The sequence below is a fragment of the Piliocolobus tephrosceles genome, chromosome 2, assembly GCF_002776525.5.
Source record: "Piliocolobus tephrosceles isolate RC106 chromosome 2, ASM277652v3, whole genome shotgun sequence".
Taxonomy (NCBI): Eukaryota; Metazoa; Chordata; class Mammalia; order Primates; family Cercopithecidae; genus Piliocolobus; species Piliocolobus tephrosceles.
The window spans coordinates 56,391,288-56,411,567 of NC_045435.1; the positions used below are offsets into that span (position 1 = coordinate 56,391,288).

The following is a 20,280-nucleotide window of genomic DNA, read 5'->3' on the forward strand; positions in this document are numbered from 1 at the left end:
TCCCCAGGTACTTCTTTAGCCAAGAAATCCCATCAAAGCTATCTTCCACCAAGAGAAATGTATCTTTTATTAATGCTTTGCAGACCAGTTCATTTACAGTTGCTCACCCCCAAATTCACATCTTGCCCAACTGCCGAAGGTGTATCATGAACACTCTGCTTGACGTTGGTATTTATTACCTGCAAAGTTGTACTCTGGTCTGAGAAGGGAGAGCTGAAGAAAGTAGTAACAATACTCATGACGATTTCGGTGACGTACTTCTCCAAAATGGAGTCTGCATGTTTCCTGTCACTAGTGTTGTTACAGGCCTGGAAGATAAGTGGGTATATGTTAAGCATGACACCAAAACCTACACCAAACATTAAGAAATCTGCGACTCCCTCCTGTGGGTTACTTTTAACAAATGAAAGGTAAAGGCCTGCTGGACAATATTTCTCCCCTTAAGGAATCACAATAATAAAATATAAATCATGAAAAAAAGGAAAGCAGATCAGCTCAGACAACATGAAGCAAAATCACAAACATTAAAATGGGTATGAGACCAACAAGGCCACCACTTGCAACTTCCTACGTGTGTCTGGAAAATCCAAAACCCCGAAGGGCAGTAAGAAGCACAGTCACTACAGGTGTCTTAAATTTCCCCTAAAAGAAAACTGCTCTCCTGAGTAATCCATTCCTCTGGTCTAGACCATGGTTTCCTTATCCAAATAATCAAGACAATCAAATATGTTACTGAGGTCCTACAGACCTGACTGTCTCCAATCCTTTTTTTTTTTTTGAGACAGAGTCTCACTCTGTCACCCACAATGGAGTACAGTGGCATGATCTTGGCTCACTGCAGCCTTCATTTCCCAGGTTCAAGCGATTCTCGTGCCTCAGCCTCCCAAGTAGTTGGGATTACAGGTGCCCGCCACCATGCCCGGCTAATTTTTGTATTTTTTTTTAGTAGACATAGGGTTTCGCCACGTTGGCCAGGCTAGTCTCGAACTCCTGGGCTCAAGGGATCTGCTCACCTAGGTCTCCCAAAGTACTGGGATTACAGGTGTGAACCACCACGCCTGGCCTGACCATGCTCCAATCCTACAACAATCTTCCATTCAATTAAAATCTTACCAATACACAACATTGTTCAAAATAGCAAGCCATATTTCAGAATAACTGACTACATGTTTTGGGGTGAGGAGACACCTTCAGTTTCACCCGTACTCTACTTAAGTCTGCCGCCTAGAAAAAGATTTGCCATGGAGAGGGTTAGCACATTTTTTAAAAAATCAAGTTTTATAATTTAAGATATAAAATTGCTTATACTGAAAAGAATGAAGGACATAAAAATCAAGTGTTGTTAAGAGACTCTCATGTTCTGACCTTAAAACTAGACAGTCTGAGAACATATTCAAAGAATGAAATTAATAGCTGATTTTACAGCATTTCTAAGTAATTTAATGCAAGGATTGGCAAAATAAGGGCCAGTAATTATCTTTATAAAGTTTTATTGGAACACAGCCAAACCTGCTTGCCATGACTACTTTCATGCTAGAAGAGCAGAACTGAGTAGTCATGAAAGAGATGAATGGCCCACAAAGCTTAACATATTTACTATCTGGTCCTTTACAGAAAATTTCAGAGCACTGATTTAAAGAAATAAATCAGGCCTGCTATTCCAAGCCAAAATCCCTAGGCTAATGGGATTAAAAAACTAGGAGGAGTTTGAGATTTTTAAAAAAATACGTCTGTGAAACCAACACCTGACCAAATATTACTAAATAGGGTTCTCATTCAGAAGGAAAATAAGTTCTTACAGGCTCCTTGTCTCATACTAGCAATCATACAGTCAAGCAGAAAATACCACATTCTAGGATTCTATAATGCACCTTAACATCACAATGTTTCTGAAATTGGGATGTATCTGACAATTATCTTCCAAACAATCTTTTAATCTACCCCGCTCCCCCAAATCCACCATCACAAAACTCATATTAAATCTGTGGTATGCTTTGCTATGTGGCAGTCTTGTGGCTTTCGCATGAATATTAAGCTCAATGCAAAACCAAATCAAGTATCTTGAAGGCCACTCTTGAGGCTGAGCCAGGAAAGCAATAAATGGAAGGTGAAGAGTTTTGCAGAATCCTCAAGACCAGATTGCAGGAGACAAATGCTCAAGCTCAGGGAAGTGCCCTTCAAGCACAGACATATTACCAAGGAAAATAAATCCTTAGAAATTGAATTTTAATATGCCCAGGTTATTATTCATCAACCAATCCACAGGGGTGACACGAAAACCAGAAATAACCTCTCTTCCATGAAGCTTGATAAATAACATCCATTCGTGGCTAAGAGCAAAAGATAGGAAGAATGGCCAGGTGTGGTGGCTCACACTTGTAATCCCAGCACTTTGGGAGGCTGAGGTGGGCAGATCATTTGAGGTCAGGAGTTCAAGACCAGCCTGGCCAACATGGTGAAACCCTGTTTCTACTAAAAACACAAAAATTAGCCAGGCATGGTGGCAGGTGCTTGTAATCCCAGCTACTCGGGAGGCTGAGGCAGGAGAACTGCTTGATCCCAGGAGGCAGAGGTTGCAGTGAACTGAGATTGTGCCACTGCACTCCAGCCTAGGTGACAGAGCAAGACTCCATCTCAAAGGGGGAAAAAAGGAAGAAATGAGACATGAGAAAAGAGTCACAAGTGCCTCTGCATGCCACAAATTAGAGGAGAAATGATGCAGCTGTTTTCTTCATGTGTGCACGAAGATGCTACACACACACACACACACACACACCTCTCACTCTCCAACTCTGCCTTCTTAGTTCCAAAAGGCTTACCCTGCAGATGTCTACAAGGAAATTCTCAAACAATTTCCACATGTGATTGCTGGTGTAAATCTCCTTCATTTCCACCTCTGTGTCCACATAGCAGTGATTCAGGAAGTTAATGTATGCAATTTTAACCTGCAAGATAGAAAGAAGCTTTTCTGAAAAACCATCTTGGTTTATATGGAACTGATTAGCTGCTTCAACTTCACAGCAAGAAGGACAGATCAAAATGGTCATCCCATTCCCCACTGCCAAGTCTTACTTCTATGATTTTCTGACATTTGAAATTCACAATTATAAAATCCAAAACCATAAAGCTTTTGGAAGAGAATATGTTCATGACCTCAAGGGAAAGAATGAGGCAAAACCTCTGACCATAGAAGAGGGACAAGTTTGATTACTTGAAATTAAGAATTTCTGTTCATAAAAAGGCACCACTGGAGAGTTAAATGGGCACAAGTTGGGAGAAGATACCTGCAAGGCATGTTCCAATGAAGAATGCCCCTACATCTGTGCTTATAAGACAGACATCCCCAGAGAAAAGGGAGGCAAAAAACTGGATCAGATATTTCTTAAAGGAGTATCAAACATCAAACACACACACACACACACACACACACACAGAGCAAGGGGCTCAACTTCAATTAGGAATCAAGGACACAGACATTAAAATCACTATGGTTAATACTATACAAAATCCTGTACACAAGTGTGCATAGCAGCATGATTCACAATAGTCAAAAAGTGGAAACAATCCAAATCCCCATCAACTGACTGATGGACACACAAAATGTGGTGTATGTACAGAATAGAAAATTACTCTGCAACATAAAGGAACGAAGTGCTGATACATGCTACGACTTGCATGAGCCTTGAGAAAAATCATGTAGGTGAAAAAATCCACTCGTAAAAGACCACATGCTGCATGATTCCATGAAATGTCTCAAATAGGCAAATCCATATATTCAGAAAGATGAGCAGTTACCTAGGATTGAGGGGTTGGCAGGAAATGGGAAGTGACTGCTAATGGGCATGGGGTTTCTTTTTGGGATGATGAAAATATTCTGTAACTATATTGTGATGGTGATTGCACAACTCTGTGAATATATTAAAAACCACTCAATTGTACACTTTAAACAAGTGAATCATATCTGCAAATATCTCCATGAAGCTTCTAAAAATTAAGCTAGTATGCAATACTATTATACAACCATCAAATTGAAAAAAAAATAATAAAGGATCTGATGATAGCAAATGTTAGCAGGGTAGGCAGGAGGAATGTTAACTGGAGCAACTATGCTGAAAACAACTGGACTGTGTCACATCAAATTGAAGAAATGCACCGCCTATGATCCAGCACTTCCACTTCTGACTATCCACACACCCTGGACAGAAGTGTACATGTGTGGGCCAGGATGTATGCATGATCCTAACAGCCAAAAGCTGGAAACAACTAAAACGAGCATCAGTAGAAGAATGGAAAATCCTATCATGGTGCCATGATAGAAAGGAATGCTTCAAAGCAAAGGAAATGGACACAGCTACATGTCAGGGTGGATCAGCCTTAACAACACAGAGCTGAACTTAAGAAGGCATGGAATGATACACAGAAGAAGTCCAAAACCTCACAAAACTAAACTATATTGTTGAGGGATGTATACAGAAAAGCAACTGCAGGATTACATAAAAGTCAGCTTGTGGTTATCCTCAGGAGACAGCCCTTGGGGGAGGTGAGGACAGGAAAGGGGAATGGGGGAGGTTTTTGCATATTTCTTGACCTGGGTGGCAATTACAAAGCTGTTCTCTTTATAATTGTTCTATTGTTCCTTTAGTATACAATTGAGATTTATGTACTTTTTTTGCATTTCTGTTGTACTTCAAATAAAAAAGGGTAAAAAACAAACTAATGCTTGTTATAACACTATGCTTCTCTCATCCCTAATGCTAGTTATAACTCTACCTTCTTTATCCATAACAAGAGAAATGTAAATTAAAACTATGTTGAAATGACCATTTTCACCTGCCAGATATATGAGAATCCAAAAGTTTGGTAATATACTGTGGCCAAGACTGTGAAAAAAATGCAATCTCATTGCTTTCTTATTACAGCGATTATTCATTACTATCTCATTATATCATAAATTAGTTAAACACAAAGGGCTATGACAGTACATCCATACAATGGAATTTTATGCAACTGTAAAAACAATCTAGCATCTCTTTATGAACTGGTATGAAGAGAAGTTACAGTGTTAAGGTACAGAATTGTGTACCTAAAGTATCATCTTTTGCATTTAAAAAAACGGGGGGGGGGTGGTAAAGTATATATAATGTATGTGTTTATGTGCAAAATTCTAGAAAAATACACAAGAACATAATAAATTATTTTCTGTAGGGTGGGTAGGAAAACAGATTATAAGACTTTTCATGGTTTACCCCTAAATTTACAGTCTTTGATTTTTGAACTTTTCAAAGAGTATGGTCAGGTACTGAATAATGACATTTTGGTCAATGATGGGTCTCATACACAACAGAGACCCCTAAGATTATAATACCCAATTTTTACTGGAACTTTTCAATGTTTAGATACACAAACACAATTGTGTTATAATTGTCTTCAGTACTGAGAGAGCCACATGTTGTGCCTGTTTGTAGCCTGGGAGCAAGAGGCCGGACCATAGGGCCGACGTGTGTAGCAGGCTGTGCCATCTAGGTTTGCGTAAGTGCGCTGTACGATGTTTGCACAATGAGGAAATCAACTAAGAATGCATTTCTCAAAACATATCCCCACCACTAACCGACACATGACTGTTATTAGCTTTTCAAAAAAACCTAAAAACAATATATATGTGTCATATATATTTAATGTAATATAAATGTGTACTACAAACTATTACACATTGTAAAACATATAATATATACTTTACAATATACTTTATATATTATAAAATATATACTTTACAATCCATTTCATTATCAATCAATATAATATATGAGTAGGAAAAAAGGAAGCCTGGAAGGATTAACTTCAAAACTTAGGGATTCATTATTATTATTTTTTAATTGATTGTCTGCAGTTTCTAAATTTTTTATAATGGCCATTATTTCTGTAAGTAAGGGTCTTTGTTTTAAAGAATTAACTTACGATTTGCAGCTAAGTCTTACAATCATACGATCTAGATCTCAACCTACTTTTTGTCACATTTTTGAGAAGTTCATTCAGGTCACATCCCCTTTGTTCAACAGACTAAATTAGTTCCACAGAGCTGAAGCTTTTTTCCTCACTCTCCTTAAAGATAGGGAAGGAATGACTAACTTCTCCCATGTTCCTTTCATGCAAAATCAGTGCTTGAGAACACGTTTTAGGGAACTGAAATCCCACTACAAAATGAGCTGCAGCTTTCAGAACCGTCGGGGCTCCCCCAGGCCAGCCAACACTATGTCTCCCAGTGAGCCACGACAGAAGGCACCACATAGGGACGAGAAGGGCACAGCCAGGCTGGGCTCGCTCACCTCAGGGATGCAGTCCTCATGGGTCACCACGCGAACAATGTCATCCAGAGGGAGCAGGGAGTTGCACTTGATCTCTGTGTAGACGTTCTTACCCTCCGTGCACACAGCCAGAAGCTCGACCAAGTGGATGTGGTACATGAGAGGGCTGTTCTCATCCATCCGATCCCGCTCTGACCGCATCATCTGGATCAGAGTCTGGAAAGAGGCTCTGTCGTTGTAGAACACGAGGACATCCTCTCCTGAATTGACCAGCTACATAAAGAACAGGGTGGGTTTAGATTACAAGCTTGCAGGGGTGGGGCAGCGTGAAAAAAATCTATTCACAGAGAAAGAGAGAGGTTCTGTTAGCATTTATCTTCCCAAATCAGTCTTACCTACTTTGACTTCATTCATTTATATAACTGAACAAATAGAAATCTTCAGCATCATAATTTTAGTCCACAGATACAGAAATACCACACTGGCCCTAAAAAGCTATTAGGGGGAGAGAAAGTCTGCATACTAGCATTAATGTATCAAGTGGAAAAGAGATTGCAAGCTTGCAATTGTATTTCCAAAACTACCAATTAGGCTATGATATTTCTTTTTAAATGTTTCCATCTTATTTTTTTATTTTATTTTATTTTTTTTGAGATGGAGTTTCACTCTTGTTGCCCAGGCTGGAGTGCAATGGTGTGATCTTGGCTCACTGCAACCTTCGCCTCTCGGGTTGGTTCAAGCAATTCTCCTGCTTCAGCCTCCTGAGTAGCTGGGATTACAGGGATGCACCACCACGTCTGGCTAATTTTGTATTTTTCGTAGAGACGGGGTTTCTCCATGTTGGCTAGGCTGGTCTCGAACTCTCAACCTCAGGTGATTCACCCTCCTCAGCCTCCCAAAGTGCTGGGATTACAGGTGTGAGCCAGTGTGCCCTGCCTCCATCTTATTTTTATGCTTTACAATGTATCACCTTTACAATTCTTTCATCTGCCATCTTATCTCTTCAATCACAAATTACTTTTAATTAAGATATGCCTTCCTCTCCACACTTACTCTTCAAAAAGTTGAGGCATTCCTGTTTATAACTTGTCCCCTAAGATGTGGCTTCTTGCAAATCTATTTAAGAATAAATCAATTTCATCAGCAGTACATGAAGTACAAAAAAACTGAGAGGGCTGGCACAGAAGTCAAAATAAACATGGTCAATACTTACTAATGACTAACCTTTATGAGCTCTAATTATTAGATGCCAGATACCAAGATAAACTCTTTAGATGAACTTCCTAACCTCACTGTATCTCAGTTTCTTCATCTGTGAAACCGGGACAAATACAATAGCTAACTCACAGTACTATGTATATTAAATAAATAATTATAGACAAATTGCTTAGGACTGTGCCTAGAGTATGGCAGCCTTCCAAAAAGTGTTAGGCATTAATGTCATGGTTATCTCATTTACTCCGCATATCAACTCTTTAAAGTGAAATCTGCTGTATCTTCATTTTATAGAAAACTTCACTGAGGAGTTGAGAGGTCAAGTAACGTATCTCATGGCACCCTTCGGTGAAGGGGTTCAGGCGACATTTGTATCCCAGGTTGAGCCGATTCTCTTTTTTTTTTTTTTTTATCTAAGAGACAATGTCTCATTCTTTTGCCCAGGCTGGAGTATAGTGGGTGCCATCATAGCTCACTGCAACCTCAAACTCCTGGGCTCAAGGGATCTTCCTCTGTAACTGGGACTATAGGCACATGCCACTACACTCAGTTAATTTTTTTAATTTTTTGTAGAAACAAGGGTCTTACTATGTTGCCCAGGCTGGTCTCGTACTCCCAGCCTCAAGTGATCCTCCTGCCTCAGCCTCCCAAAGAGCTGGGATTACAGGCATGAGCCACCATGCTGGCCCCAACTCTTAATCACACTACCCTCCCTGCCAATGGAACCATATACATAGACAAGATTGTAAATCAAAGTGAATCCGTAATAAACCAAGTAAGACTTTTCCTTGACTGCATAGACCAACTGCTCCTCAAGAAGCATCAGACAAAATTTTTTCAATCTAATTAATTATGTGAAAAATTTTTTAAAAATTCATAATCCACAAGAATGGAAGTTGTTCTGGCTCATTGGGTCCTGACTACATTTTATCTTCATTCCCTATAATTCAGTTCCTTATTCCTCTTTCTGTCCCCTGTCAGAAAAATCCAAGCCATCCTTCCTTAGAGCAAACTGGTTGCTATGAAATATCAGATCAGATTCTTGCCTGTATCTACAACTTAAGCTCATACACACACATATGCACACACAATTAATTTCTGTCCTTCTATATGGCTCCTGAAGAGGGTGCAAGTTCACACAGATAAGATTAAATAATTCAAAAATTTCTACAGAACACCAGATGGAGGTATATAGAATATATAACAATCACCTCAGCCATAACCATGTCTTGGCATTTTTTAATAAATTTCCCTTCTGCCTTGACAATTGTCTGTAAGAACTTTATATACTGGACGTTCCGACCGTGAGTCTCTATGCAGTGAACGAAGTGCTGAACGACTCTTTCGTTGATCTCACTGCAAAGCTGGAAATTGTTCATGAAGATGTGCTGCATGGTTACTGCCTCCAGGATCTGACACAAGAGTGAGGAAAAGAGCACAGGGACAGGTCAAAAAGCTGATAGAACAGATTAAAAAGTGAGAAAAAGAAGAGTTCACTGAAAACACACACAAGGGAAGCATTTAAACCCATGAAGATAGATTTCTCTCATTCTTGCTTCTGCACTACCTTTTTAGTAAGCTTTTTTCATTGACATATAAATAAACATACAGAAAAATAAACAACTCATTAGCATTCAGCTGAACAGATTACAAAGGGACCTTGAGCACCCAGATCAAGAAACAAAACAGGTCTCCTTTATGCCTTATCTCACAATTTAACTACTATTTTGACTTGTATAACTAGATTACTTTTGCCTGTTCTTAAACCTCTTACACTCTTTTTCGCTGATATATAAGTTCCATTGCATGAATATATGACAATATCTTTATTCTATGGTTGAAGGACATTTGGAGTAGGATCCAGTTTTAATAGATAGAAACATTACTAGTATTACAAATACTAGAGTTGCTGTGAACATTCTTCCAGATGCCTTCTGGTGTACTTAAACCCATACTTCTGTTGGGTCCAAAAATAGAATTGCTGGGTCACAAAGTATGAGTATGTTTGGCTTCAGAAGATAATGACAGCTTTCAAAAGATGTTAACAACTTGCATTCTACATTCCAGCTGTTCCTATCCTTGTCAACACTTAGTATTGTCAGTCTGTTAAATTTTAGCCACAGCTTACTGTGGCTAAACATAACTTAATTTGCATTTCTCTAATGTCTAATCATGTTGAACACTTTGTCACATTTATTGGCCATTTGGATATCCTCTCCAACAGGGTGTCTGTTCAAGTTTTTTGCCTTTACATTCTTATTTATTTATTTATTTGAGATAGAGTCTTTCTCTGTCACCCAGGCTGGAGTGTAGTGGTGCAATCTCGGCTTACTGCAACCTCCACCTCCTGAGTTCAAGCTATTTTCCTGCCTCAGCCTCCAAGTAGCTGGAATTACAGGTGCTCACCATCATACCCAGCTAATTTTTGTATTTTTAATAGAGACAAGGTTTCACCATGTTGGCCAGGCTGGTCTCAAACTCCTGACCTCAAGTGATCTGCCTGCCTTGGCCTCCCAAAGTGCTAGGATTATAGGCACCAGCCACCACACCTGGCCTATTTTTAAAAGGTCAATTTTTCCTTAGTGACTTTTTTGAGTGTGTTATGTACATTCTGGATACGAATTCTTTGTTGAGAACGTGCATTGCAAATGTCTCTTACTCTCTGCCTTGCCTTTGGATGCTCTTAATGGTGTCAGTGGACAAACAGAAGTTCTTAAAATAAGTCCAATTTATCAATTTTCAAAAATAATTAGTGTTCTTTGCATACCTTGTAAGAAAATTTTGCTTACCACACAGCCATGCATATTACCTTCTAGAAGGTTTATTTTTCATTTTTTACCCACAGTTATTGAGTTTTACGTTTGGGGAGAGGTGGAGGATTTAATCCTTTTATCTTTTGACTTTTCTTTCTTTTAACATGACACCAAGGGAACACAGGTTGACTATCTCTTATCCAAAATGCTTGGGAGCACAAGGATTTCACATTTTGGATTTGGGAATATTTGCATTATTGTCTCCTGGTTGAGCATCCCAAATCCAAACATCTAAAATCTGAAATGCTCCAATGAGTATTTCCTTTGAGCATCACACTGGCACTCAAAAGTTTTGAATTTTGGAGCATTTCAGATTTCAGATTTTCAGATCTGGGATGCTCAACCTATATTAATCCTACAATTCAGCACTCCTTTTTCTGGAAAGTGTTAGCAGTACTACTGAGTGAGTGTGCACATGCACAAAGATGTTCTTTGCGGTACTGTTTACAAAGCTAAAAATCAGACATTGCCTAACTGTCCATTAATATGAGAATGGTTTTTTACAAGTTACAGCCATTCTATGGAATGTCATTTAGCCGTCAAAAGAATGAGAAAAATTTATATCTCTCTGATTTGCAAAGGCAGCCATAATGTGGTAAGTGAGAAAAGCAGAACACAAGACAATGTGTAGAGTGCATCATTTTTCTTTACAAAGCCCATAATACATTTAATATACTTTCGGAAATATATTTAACAAACTAAGATGTATTATAGATATGTTTGATATGGAGATACTATATATGTATATATAGCCACAGAAAACTCTACGCATGACCTCAGGAAGATGTGGCAGGAGATTCAGCACTTCTGTATTGCTGAAGTTTCATACAATGAAGGACTTGACTAGGAAAATAGAGATATGTATCTTATCTTACTTTATCCATCTCACCTTCCTCCTTTTCCCCTCCCCAACTCCTGCCATTCCATCCCCAAAAGATGAGTATTTATGTCCTCCTGAAAAGTGATGAAAATGTTCCCCTTTGGAATGAATGTTGCATTATAATAAGCCCCAGAAGCCACAATAGCCAAAGAACAAGCTGTTCCTCCTCCCTCTTCCCTGCCCTCCTCCCTCTACAGATTTGCAGACTGGCCTTAAGTCTTACCCCTGGGTTGAGAAACAGGTTTATGTGTTTATGTAGCAAAGCTTGATTCTGCTGGTTGCCTGCACAGAAATTCTGCAAAAATTCATGAGCCAGCCTCATTATCTCTTGCATCTTGGTATCTTCGGCCTGTGTGGGAGGAGAGAGATAAAAGCACTGATTGCTGGGCCAGGAGACCAGCTTCTCCTATACCCAACACCTCCTGCTAACGTGGGAGTCAGAAGGTGTTTACTGGGGGCCTGTTGTGGGTAAATATTGAGGGGCTGCACTGCTGACTCTGAAAAGAGGCCAGTAACTTGTCTATGCTCACTGATGAAAGTGAAGATCTTATTTGGGTGGGAGGGAGCACTGCAGAGTGAAGGCTAATAGAAGGCATCTACAAGTTCATTATCTAGCAAGGACTGAAACTTCTGAATCCCCTACTTCTAAAGACAGGGACTGGCTGGGCACAGTGGCTCATCCCTGTAATCCTACCCCTTTGGATGAATCACTAGAGGGCAGGAGTTTGAGAACAGCCTGGCCAACACAGTGAGATCCCCATCTCTAATAAAAAATAAAAATAATAAAAATTTTAAAAATAAACAAAGGGACTGACAACAGAACAGGGACTGACTTCCTCACTGATGCTGAGTAGTCATTTTCCCTCTTGGGTTCACCTTTTTAAGTTGTCCAACGTATTAGACATTAACTTTTGCCATCAGCTCACATGGCAAACTGGAAATCTCCTTAGATTATACATTAGAGCAACTGTGCCTGCCATAACTCCTTTATCATCTCAAGTACAATTTTTAACCTCAGACTTAGTTTTCCCATCTGCAAAATGGTGATAATACCCTCCCCAGCATTTCACATGGTTGGAATATCTGATTCATACATTAATAGCATAAACTCAGTATTTGTAGAGTTAAATATTCCATAATAAGCCAATTCTATAAAACCCATGACCATTGTGTCCAATTCTAAACAAGCAAACATTTAAGAAAGTAAAAACAGAACAAGAATTTCTAAAATGGAAATCATCCTTCATATTTTACAGCCCACAATAGTCTTCCTAAATCTTCACAGCTATCACCTCATTTCAGAGGCAAGAGAGGATAGCAGGTAGGAATGCAGGTCCCCAAACCGGACTACGTTCCTCTTATCCCAGATCTTCAACTTCCTGGCTGTGTGACCTGGAGCACATTTCTTAGCCTCTCAGTGTCGCTGTTTACTCATCCATGAAAAGGAGATAACAAAAGTGCACACTTCATATGATTGCTATGAAGATTAAATGAGAAAAGTCACATGAAGTGCTTAGACAGTGATTACTCTGTAAATGTTAGCTATTGGTTCCGGGCTAGACTGAGGTCAGCAAACTTCTTCTTAAAGGGCAAGGCAGCACATACTTTGGGCTTTGTAGGTATAGAGGGAATATCAAGGACACTATATAGGTACTTATGTGACTATTTTAAAATGTAATAACCATTCTTAGCTGATATGCTGTTCAAAACGGGTGGTGGATTAGATTTGGCCCATGCCTGTAGTTTGCTAACCCCTGGTCTAGAAAAATAATTCTGTGATAAAACAGCTGTGGGAGGAAGGTGAGCTCCCAGCTTTGACAATCAAACCAAAACAGAGGAGAATTTAAAAGGACATTAATAGCAAGTCCCAGGACAACATAATATGGATTACATTTGTCCCTTATTAACAGCAGGAGTGGTGAACCTTCTAGCTCTAGAAATCAGAGGGCTTGGGACAGCCAGCCACTGCTGGTTGACAGCAGTAACCTTAAATAGTTTCACATGCCTCCAGTTCTTCTGTATAAAAGGAATCTGCTGGCCGGGCGCGGTGGCTCAAGCCTGTAATCCCAGCACTTTGGGAGGCCGAGACGGGCGGATCATGAGGTCAGGAGATCGAGACCATCCTGGCTAACAAGATGAAACCCCGTCTCTACTAAAAAATACAAAAAACTAGCTGGGCAAGGTGGCGGGCGTCTGTAGTCCCAGCCACTCGGGAGGCTGAGGCAGGAGAATGGCGTAAACCTGGGAGGCCGAACTTGCAGCGAGCCGAGATCTGGCCACTGCACTCCAGCCTGGGCGACAGAGCGAGACTCAGTCTCCAAAAAAAAAAAAAAAAAGGAATCTGCTGTGCACAAGCTAAGTGAAGAACCTTTGTGGTGTGAAGTGGATTTTTCCAAGGCAAGCAAGCCCCAAAGACATCAAGCTACAAGAGGTTACCTGTGGAGGATTCCCCCACCATTCTTTGGAAGTCCGTGCCCATCCAAAAGTAAATAAAAGCGTGCATGTGCACACACACATATACGTACACACACGTGATATTCTGCCTTTGAGTCACCAATTCCAACCACATCTGGTTACCTGTTGATTAATCCTGCTCTATGAAGGCATGACTCTCATTAGGGAAACTGATGATATTATGAGACAACACTATGGTCAGTAAATGATCTCCTCGCATTCCTTACACACAAGGAGGTAGGTCAGTTTGTTGGTTCTAGTCTAAATGACAGGCAAAGTTTGGATGATACGCACATCTGTATCAACTACAAGTTAGCTATGTATTATACCTATGACAGGGATTACGCTTGGACTGTATTTATAGCTATTGAAAGGCCTGACCTGCCTAATTCATATGGTCCCCATGACTGAGGAGGAGGTTCCTTTTGCAAGAAATTTCCTAGAGTGAAAAGCAACAGGCACAGGGAAGGCAGCAGGCCCCAGCTCCACAGTGAAGTGGAGTCAGCTTCACTGCACATAGCTGTGCCATCCATGCAAGTTACTGAACCTCTCCAGCTGCAGCTCTCTCATCTAAAATGGGGCTGAAGATAGCACCACCCATCTCATCCATGTGTCTTGAGGATGGCATGAGCTAATAATATGTATAAAGGCCTCCACATAGCACCTGGCACCCTGCAAGCACCTAGAAATGAGCCTTCATCAGGTGACTCTTCTCTAGCAAATCAGTCTCTCTAGCAGTTAATAGTCAACTCAAGAGACCTGAGTCTGAGCCCTTTACCTCTAAACGCCCCCCCAAGCCTCAGTCTCCTCATCTGTCAAGTGGGCACCACACAAATACCCCAGTGGGTCTTGTAGGCTTCAACGAATGACTTCATAAGCGTCTTGTCAGCCTACATTCACTCAAAGCACTGTCAGCCTGCTCCTGCCTCTGTCAATCAAATATGTATCAATGACAAATACTTATGTGAAAAATTAGAGGCAAAGTACAACTTCCAACAACAGAAAAGACCTACATCAAAGCATCACCTGACAAATCCAAATACTTAAGCAGATGTCAGCATCTTAGTGAGGACCTCAAAAGCGGGCACATCCCATGTTCCCACATGCACTTAATAGCTGGTGTTACTTAAATTGCTTGAATCACATTGCAAATGAAATTGAAACACACCAACCCGTGGGTAGACAGAGGTCTAAGCTCTGACACAGACTAAGATGTCTCTATCCGATGTGGCTTGGGAGTATGGAGAATAAATGGACTCTCTCTCTTTACAGAATCTTAAAACCAGGGATGAGGATTATTCACGGGTGACTGTACTTTATTTTTCAGATGCTCTGTTTCATATCAATAGCTGAAATTGCTTTGTAGTCACAATAGTCACACTGGATGCATTTCTTCACCAACAATATCCAGATGTGAAGGGTTTGGGGAAACCCAGGGATCCGCCCCATCCTGGGAGCAGCTGCTGAGCGTGAGGCCCCACTCACCTTCTCATAGGGAATCTGCAGCAGCTCCAGCACCACGGCGTGCGCGCCCATGTTCCGGAGCAGACGCTGCTGCTGCTTCCTGCTCTTTCTCACCGAGGCACTCTCCTGAACACAGAGTTTGCTGAGCCGAATCAAAATCTAGTAGAAAGAAAGAAATCAGTCTCAGAAAACTAGGAACTACAGCTGGAAAAAAGATTGCAGGGGGTGGTGGTGGGCAGGGAGGCAAAGGGGATTATAATGCATTACAAACTACAACAAAATTCCTTCAGTATGTGGCATTTCTGTTGATTCCATCAAACCAAAATTCATAAGACTAAGGGCACGTCTTTCAGAATAAGCAGGGGATAATGGCTTCAACAACCAGTGGGACAGTTTCAGAGACATCGCTTAAAATGGAATGACCTGGCATCATTGCTGAGACCCTGGGAAGAGTTCGTTCGGGGGTAAAACACACAAAGCTCCCAGCCTCCCAATTTGAACCAGCTTACGCAAAGGTTTCTAAAGAACTACAGCTCTCAGTGGGGACGCTGTGTGCCAGGCACTTAAATGACCCCTGACAGTTTTCTCAATTAGTCCTTCCTTCAATTTTAAAGCTTCAGAAATACGTGGTGCCTATAAAAGGTAGCACCTATAAACAGTGAGGAAGCTGAGGACACAAATAAGAAGAAGAACAGCTGGGTGTGGAGCCCAGATCTGATGCCGAAACCCATGAGCTTAACCTCTGAGCTTCTGTTAAACCACACGAAGAAAAAAGCTCAAATGTGTGTACCTTCAACTTGACTATCACAAACGAAAGCTCCTTAGAGAATTCATAAAGAAGGGAAAAACGGTGGTGGGGGAGGAGCTTACCTCTTTGACCACTCTGTAGTTGTAGCTGCTGGTGCTTTCATGCTTTTGTGACTTGTTATTTCCCTCCTAGGAACCAAAGTGAACACAAATGTGATCTGTACAACTCATGGGCTACTGTCAGTTTGTTACAGCTAGCATTAACCTTTATGAAAGAAAGGGAGTTCTGCACTGTTTTCCAATAGTCATGCTGGGTTTATGCCCCACTCATCTATCTACTTGCTATGGGTTTCCTTGGGAGGGGATAGTGGGCTGGGCCACGGCTAGTGAACAGGTCGATTCCCAAGTGGGTCTGTAAGGGAAACCTGGTGCTAATTCACTCAATGTCGAAGTCTCTTCTACACAGTCTGAGGCTGCACGGGAGACATAGCTAAACTCTGATTCGTAGCTTATTTCCTAGGCCGACAGCTGTGATCTTAGCGACTTAACAAGCAGATCTCTTGAAAATAAATCCCATTCTATCACATTTATACCTAAAACCAGAGGACGATGCTCACTAGTCTCGACAAGCCCATCCATCTACTTTGGCAGCCTAACCTGTGTTTCACTCACCTCCGTTTTCTTATGTTCATTTTCGCCAGATGCACCATCCATGGTTTCATCAGGGCCCTGCCCTTTGTACACCCAAAGCTCTGACTTTTCCACGATGGACCTCAGTTGATCCAAGTCTTGTTTGATCTGTTTGTAGTTGTCCACATCTTGGCTGGTAACCAGCAGTTGAACCTTAATGAACGCAATCCATTAGGTGCACACAACAGCTTCTTGGACAGACAACACACACGTGGGTGACCTCAGCTACCTGTTTGAAGGCCTGGAGCACCTCCTGCCTCTGGCTGAAGTGTCGGAAGAGGAGCTGCAGGGCCCCGGACACCAGGGGTGGGTAGTCATGCATCGTCAGGTGGAGCAAGACACGGAGAAAGGTTCTGCCGCCGTGATCGTCCAAGTCCAGTGGGGTGTTCTCCTCACTAAAGGAGCACAAGGAGGGGGAAAGACCAAATGAATCACAAATGCCTCCTCTCACGTACCTTGGACCCAGATGCACCTAACCTAGTTAGATTTCTAGCACTATGATCTCCAGACAAGCAATTTCACTTTTCATTAGCTCCTTTAACAATACAGCCTTGCTTCATCTTCAACTATATTGTGAGGTGAGGAGACAAGTAAGATGTCATAATAAAAGATAAGTCAAATTTTAAGCCAAAGTCCCTCCCCTCCTAAAGTGACAAGACTAGCATCAGAACCAGATTCTCAACATCTACATAGGGTGTAGATGGGCTTCATCTGTGGTCTGAGAACTGCAAGAGGATGTGTTTCTCTTATTAGTTTATGTATTTTTTTTTTAGAGATGAGGTCTTGCTATGTTGCCCAGGCGGAATTCAAACTCCTATGCTCAAACGATCCTCCTGCCTTAGCATGCTGAGCAGTTGGGACTATAGGTGTGCACCACCATGCTTGACTATATTAAATATTAATAAGCATATGCTAGATCAAATGGCAGACTACTCCATAACTGAGCACTGCCAGTCAATTTTTGGGTCTGTACCTATATCGGGTTTAGAGTCAAATGAATGACAAATGGTGGAACCTTCATGGCTGCTGGCTAATAAGAAAAGCACAGAGAGGACTTTATAAATACTGTATTCATGCTGTGTATTCCAAAAAGGTGTGAAGGTTTCAGTGCTGTTTAATATGAGGAAAATGGTGGGAGAGCTGAGTGATCACACAGCACATGGAACCTGTATTAAGATAAACTCACAACACCTTGTTTAAGTTTCAGAAAAACATCTTCCATCATAGTACATAATGTTGCTAAGTCAAATTTCACAGGTTTTATATTAAGCATGAAGGTAGACTATTAACACTGGTGGGCCCCAACAAAGTATTCAAACCCTTATGTAGTCCCCTCCCACACTGACACTGAGCTTGGCCACGGGATTTGCTTGAACAATAAGATACTAGGAAATGCAATGCAAGCAGAGGCCCAATTAGCACTTGAATACTGTTGGCTTGTCCTCTTAGAACATTTGCTCTTTGAGTCAGCCACCATGCTGTGAAGAAGCCTAAGTTATCCACATGGACAGAGAGAGAAAGAAGTCCTGGCCTTGCAGGCATCTCTGCTACAGTGTCAGAAATGTGAGTGCAACTTGGATGTGCCAGCCCCAGTTACCACCTCACTATAGTATGACAGACCCAACAGTGACCACCAGCAGAAGAACCATCCAGCTTAATCAAGCCACAGGGCTGTGAGAGGCATTAATAAAATGGTGGTTGTTTGAATCCTTAAGTTTTTTGGAGTAGTATGTTATAAAGCAATAATCAAACCAAGTGTGCTAATTATAAGAACTATGTGCATAGGGTGTTTATACCAAATTTTATACTTGTAGGTATAGGGGTTCCATGATTATAATAATGTCTTAAGTCAAAATTGACCAGTGTGGTATTTTTTAAAGGGGTTCATACATTAATATTAGAAATCATGAAAGAACAGATTTTGCTTTCTTTGTTGCACAGCCTGTAAGGAGCTCAGGGATAAAATTACAGCCCAGTAGCAGGACATGATCTTACTAACTTCACTCTGTTTTGAGCCCCTCTCTCTTTCTATGCTTTCTTTTGATTGCATTTCCTCACTATGTAAAAATAATCTTGTAATGTAGGTATTCTGGGAAATCTCCTTAAATCCTTTCTGTCCTAGGTGGGACAAACACACACACACACACTCTCTCACACACTCTCTCTCTCTCTTTCCATCCTCCCAATCAAGCCAACTGAGATAACTCTGACTTGAGTACTAACAGTTCCAAAGATAGCATCAAAACAGCCTAAGCCCAGAGACTAAACATTTACTAACATAATAAAGGGAAGGCCTCTGAGAGCTCTGGAAGAGCAGACTTCCCAACTGTAGAACCACCTACAAAACAGTAACTGAAAATATACTTTCCTTCCTCCAAAGATGCCTTCTGCTTGTTCTTCAATGTGTTCAAAGTCAAGAGCACCTGAAAAGTTAGAACATATCACTTCAGATGCAGGAAGGCCTGCAAACATGCTGCCGGTGAACTCATACCTAAGTTTTGCAGGGTAAATCTCTTGCGTTAACCCCAAATCTTCCAGGACATTATATTGCAAAGCTACGCAGAGTGACTAACCCAGATGACGTTACCCCCATATTCCACATTCCTGCCCCTTCCTCCCTCACTGCATGGTCCCCTGGTAAAGGAGAGTGATGATCTCACTCATGGAAGCTTGGGTTTGGTAGATGGGATTATTTCTACTACTACCCTCTCCCTTCACCACTAGTTCCTGGGCAGGGAACAGCTTACAACATGAGTAAAAGCTGCTAGCGGACAAGAGGTCTCCTGGAGAGTTTTTTGTTATTGTTTTTATTTTGGTATTTTTCTTGGGGAGGGGTGGGTAACCACAACGCTGAAAACCTCAACTGTCGCATGATTAAGACACTCCAAGATGGAAGGAAACAAGATCCAACTCAGAAGGAATCTGGGCTCTGTCAATTATTCCCCTGCTCAAAAACGGTAAGTGCCAGGAGGATGCCCTGGCACAATAATCAAAACCATTTTTACCCTTTTTCTAGAAGATACTGTTTGCTCTCTCCCATTTTCCTTAGAGCCAGGTCCCATTCTATGGCTGAAATTCCATTCTGAATCACTAACCTGGTACATTACTTGGCCCTTCTTGGCTGCTGTTTCCGGAGGATGTTTCTGAAGTCTGGGAATTGCTTTCATCAAACTCTCGCTTAAATATACACAGGAGGCAGGAGATCCTATAATCCAACCTCACATTCAAAATAAACTAAAGATTCAAGTGGAAATGGAAACAGATTGGTTACATTAACATACCACCTTGATTCTGCCAAGCCACCACACACTGGCAGGGCCTGGTATCAGCTCCATCAATTACCTTAAGCACTAAGCGAGCCAAATATTTGGCTTAGATTTCAACACTCATTTTAACAACAGCAGACTTCCATGGGGCATATGAAGTCTGCCCATAGCACCTTAGCCTCTAGTGTAAACTTCAGCATCCTGGCAATTAATTTAACAATTAGAACACTAAATCACTCACTCCTGGCTCCATAAATGGAGTCTACAATAAACAAGACTCCATTTCAGTAAGTACTGAATGCCAACTCTGGGTCTAACACTGAGAAGAGTAAAGTTGCCTGCTTTGGATTTAATATAATTAACAAAAAAAAATTTGTTTTTACTATGGAAAATTAGCTTGGTTCCTATTTCCTATTTCTGGTTGTTTCCCCTGGTTTGGGTACAAACCC

The 20,280-nt window shown here is 41.1% G+C and overlaps 1 protein-coding gene across 6 annotated transcripts in view; it reads right to left on the minus strand.

Annotated features, from left to right (window-relative positions):
- Positions 1-20,280, minus strand: part of ITPR1 (inositol 1,4,5-trisphosphate receptor type 1) — a 355,793-nt gene that overhangs the window by 150,203 nt on the left and 185,310 nt on the right. For 5 of the 6 annotated variants that reach the window (XM_023218580.1, XM_023218584.1, XM_023218583.1 and 2 more), the window contains 11 exons: positions 19,661-19,799; positions 18,934-18,988; positions 16,795-16,960; positions 16,548-16,718; positions 15,999-16,064; positions 15,150-15,287; positions 11,434-11,559; positions 8,729-8,929; positions 6,324-6,575; positions 2,820-2,945; positions 180-308 (listed from right to left, as the gene is read on the minus strand). In XM_023218580.1, coding sequence (XP_023074348.1) covers positions 180-308; positions 2,820-2,945; positions 6,324-6,575; positions 8,729-8,929; positions 11,434-11,559; positions 15,150-15,287; positions 15,999-16,064; positions 16,548-16,718; positions 16,795-16,960; positions 18,934-18,988; positions 19,661-19,799 — 1,569 coding nt within the window. The remainder of the gene's footprint in view (positions 1-179; positions 309-2,819; positions 2,946-6,323; positions 6,576-8,728; positions 8,930-11,433; positions 11,560-15,149; positions 15,288-15,998; positions 16,065-16,547; positions 16,719-16,794; positions 16,961-18,933; positions 18,989-19,660; positions 19,800-20,280) is intronic. The other variant, XM_023218585.1, reaches the window with a different exon arrangement.